This window comes from Cyprinodon variegatus, unplaced genomic scaffold, assembly GCF_000732505.1.
Source record: "Cyprinodon variegatus isolate N-32 unplaced genomic scaffold, C_variegatus-1.0 Scaffold553, whole genome shotgun sequence".
Lineage (NCBI taxonomy): Eukaryota > Metazoa > Chordata > Actinopteri > Cyprinodontiformes > Cyprinodontidae > Cyprinodon > Cyprinodon variegatus.
Genome location: NW_015151006.1, coordinates 427,432 through 430,368, shown reverse-complemented (window position 1 = coordinate 430,368; position 2,937 = coordinate 427,432). Strand labels below are relative to the sequence as shown.

Below are 2,937 nucleotides of genomic sequence, written 5' to 3'. Positions count from 1 at the left end.
GACATAGGGACCCCTTTTTCATCATTCTGCCTCTATTCTCCCACTCTGCAGAATCTGTTAGTTCAATTAAATAGGGAAACCCTTCCAAATGAGGCGTCTACGTATATAATGTTTATGCTATTATTACTCTTCTTTGGCTTCCTTATTCTTCTAAAATGTCTTATACATTTTGAGACCTCCTGATTATGTCCTTTAGAGCTTTTTGCAGCAATATCTCCTCCTATAAGCCCTTCATTGATTTTGTCTCACAGGGTGCTGAAACAATAATGTTTTTTATACCAAAATCATCATCCTTTGTATCCAAATCAAGTCCAGAAGTGGTGAAAAACCAACCTTTTTTTTTTTTTATTTAAACCTTCAATAAAATAATAACAGAAAGTAATAAACCACTCCTGAACACACAAACGGTTCTGGTAGTTCAGATTTATTGCACACTCTAGAATTGTTTTACAGTTTGTGTCCCCCACCCTCTGGACTACAAACTGCTGTAAACATGGTTAACATCAAGTTATACATGAGGTCCAAAAACATTCATGGTGAAACATCTGGGATGAGCTTCCTGTTAAGCCTGATTAAAGTGACATAAAAGGCAGAAGGTTCTGATGAAGGTGAAGCATCAGGAAAGGTGCCATCAGAACCTCTACAGGTGAATTTGTTTTCCTGTTTGTTTCTGCAGAGAGAGAGTAAACCAGGAGAGAGCTCAACATGGAGGGAAACATCAGAGGAACCGGACAGAACCAGGAGTCCCATTTCTGGATTCTAGTTCCCTCTGCCAGCAGAACTCGGACTAGAAGCTCTCTGTCAGCCTGAGGCTCCGAAGCAGATTAAAGTCCATCTGTGATCCATCTGCTTCAGACAGACCGGGTTCGATGGCAGGAGGGGAGGAAGACGACCGGATGGAGCAGAGCTTCATCAGGAGGCATGAGAACATCTGTGGTGGGGAAGAAGAAGCTGGGCTGGAAGATGAAGCTCTGGTTCTGCTGCTCCAAAAGTCAGCTGAGGTGGATCGGACCCCAGAACAGAACCAGAACTGGGATGAGTTGGAGTGCGTTTCTGATAGGAGGAATGTCTGGTTTCCCTCCTGGCCCCATTTTAGGAACAGCTTTATAACCCAGAGCGTTGAGCTGCCAAACGGTACCAGTGACCCATTAAGAACCCAAAGAAGAGATCATTTCCTGAGCTTCCAGAAGCTCCACTAATCAGAGGGTTAGTCGGTAAATCTGTTAAAGACAGTTAAGCTGTGCAGTAAAGGGTTAAAGTGTTAGAACCGCCGCTAAGTGTCTGTCGGAGTGGACGGTTTACCGACGGCGCTCTCTGGCTGGAAGACCTCCATGATGCGTGCAGCGCAGATGTCGGAGGCGAACTGCGTCTCCTTGCAGATCTGCGACAGGCTGAGGAAGCCGTGCGGAAGGTCGTCCACCACCGTCAGGGTCACGGGTTGGCCCACCGCCCGCAGCTTCTTGGCGAACATCACCGAGTCATCGAGCAAGGCGTCCAGCGCCGAGGCCTGCGGGAAAACATGCTGCGTTCAGCTTATAAGGAAAACACCCGGACTGTGGAAAGTATTCACACCCTCTAACAAATGAATGTATTAGATGTTTTTTTATTATCTTTAACAATTTTGGAAAGTATGGTGTGACAGGATCGCCAGGTCTTCAGGGGGTTGAACATCTAGTGCAGTGTTTCCCAACCTTTTCAGACTCATCTACCCTTTTAGGCATTTTGTCTCACCATAAACCCCCACCCCCCCGGTCAAAAGTATGGATGATTGTCCAAAAGTGGAACGCACAATAAATTAAATAGACTATTTTGTACAGAAGCGTATTGCATTCACCACAGAAAAAAAAACAGCTGATTTTAGTATCTCGTAATTTTGAGAAAAGATCTCATAATTAAGAAATAACATCTTATAATTACGAGATCTTATCTCGGTATGAGGCTAATGGTATGAAGCCAACTGTATGAGGCTAAATGTATGAAGCTAACTGTATCAGGGTAACGGTATGAGGCTAATGGTATGAAGCTAGCTTTATGAGGCTTACTGTATAAAGCTAACTGTATGACGCTAAGTGTTTGACGCTAACGGTATGAGGCTAATGGTATGAAGCTAGCTTTATGAGGCTTTCTGTATGAGGCTAACTGTTTGACGCTAACGGTATGAGGCTAATGGTATGAAGCTAAGTGTATGAGGCTAGCTGTATTAAGCTACTGTATCTATATCCTAACTAGGAAAGTAAAAGTTGTGTGTCATTTATGTTTTTCTGATTTAAAACAAATCCAGGCTTATAAAAACCATCTCTTGATTCCATGCGGCGACCCGACCCCTTCCTTGGGGACCCCTGCTCTATGGCATTATTTCTGTTCTGTCAATCAGGAAGTTGGGAACCTTTTCTTTCACCGCTTGGCGGTGCATGAATCTATAGATGTGGTTCCGATCGGGAAGAAACGAACCTATCCTCTGTCTCTTACCACAATGTGAACAGGGGGCAGGCCCCTCAGCAGACTGGTCGGCGCCAGCACAGGAGACACGAACGGGTTCCTCATCACAGGGCAGGACGTTGGAAGGACGTAAGCGTGGCACTCCGAGCGCAGCGGCTCAAAGCCGTCCGGATAGTGAAGGATGTCTGCAGAGGTCACGGTGGCGGCGGGAGCCGATGCCCTGCGGTGATCGATCCCTCTGTGTGACCGAAACGACGCTCTGCTGGGGTCCAGGAAGGACTGGATCCAGTTGGAGGCTCCCTGAGTGAGGTCGCTGAGCAGCAGGGCCGTGTCTCGGCCCAGAGCGCTCAGGCTGCCTCTTCGCTCTGCAGGCTGGACCGTCTGGAAGTCTGAACCTGGGGGAGAGCAAGCCCAATTATTTACAGAGTAATCCAACCCAACTCTAAACTTTCTGCTTCTGAATGCAGACAATGCAGAAGTTATAGTATTTGGACCAGA

At 46.4% G+C, this 2,937-nt stretch overlaps 1 protein-coding gene across 1 annotated transcript in view; it reads right to left on the bottom strand.

The window, feature by feature from the left end:
- Positions 1–415: 415 nt before the first annotated feature.
- Positions 416–2,937, bottom strand: part of LOC107095509 (hormone-sensitive lipase-like) — a 10,051-nt gene continuing 7,529 nt past the window's right edge. The window contains exons 3-4 of the mRNA XM_015391640.1: positions 2,470–2,834; positions 416–1,507 (exon numbers count right to left, since the gene is read on the bottom strand). Coding sequence (XP_015247126.1) covers positions 1,274–1,507; positions 2,470–2,834 — 599 coding nt within the window. The 3' untranslated portion in view covers positions 416–1,273. The remainder of the gene's footprint in view (positions 1,508–2,469; positions 2,835–2,937) is intronic.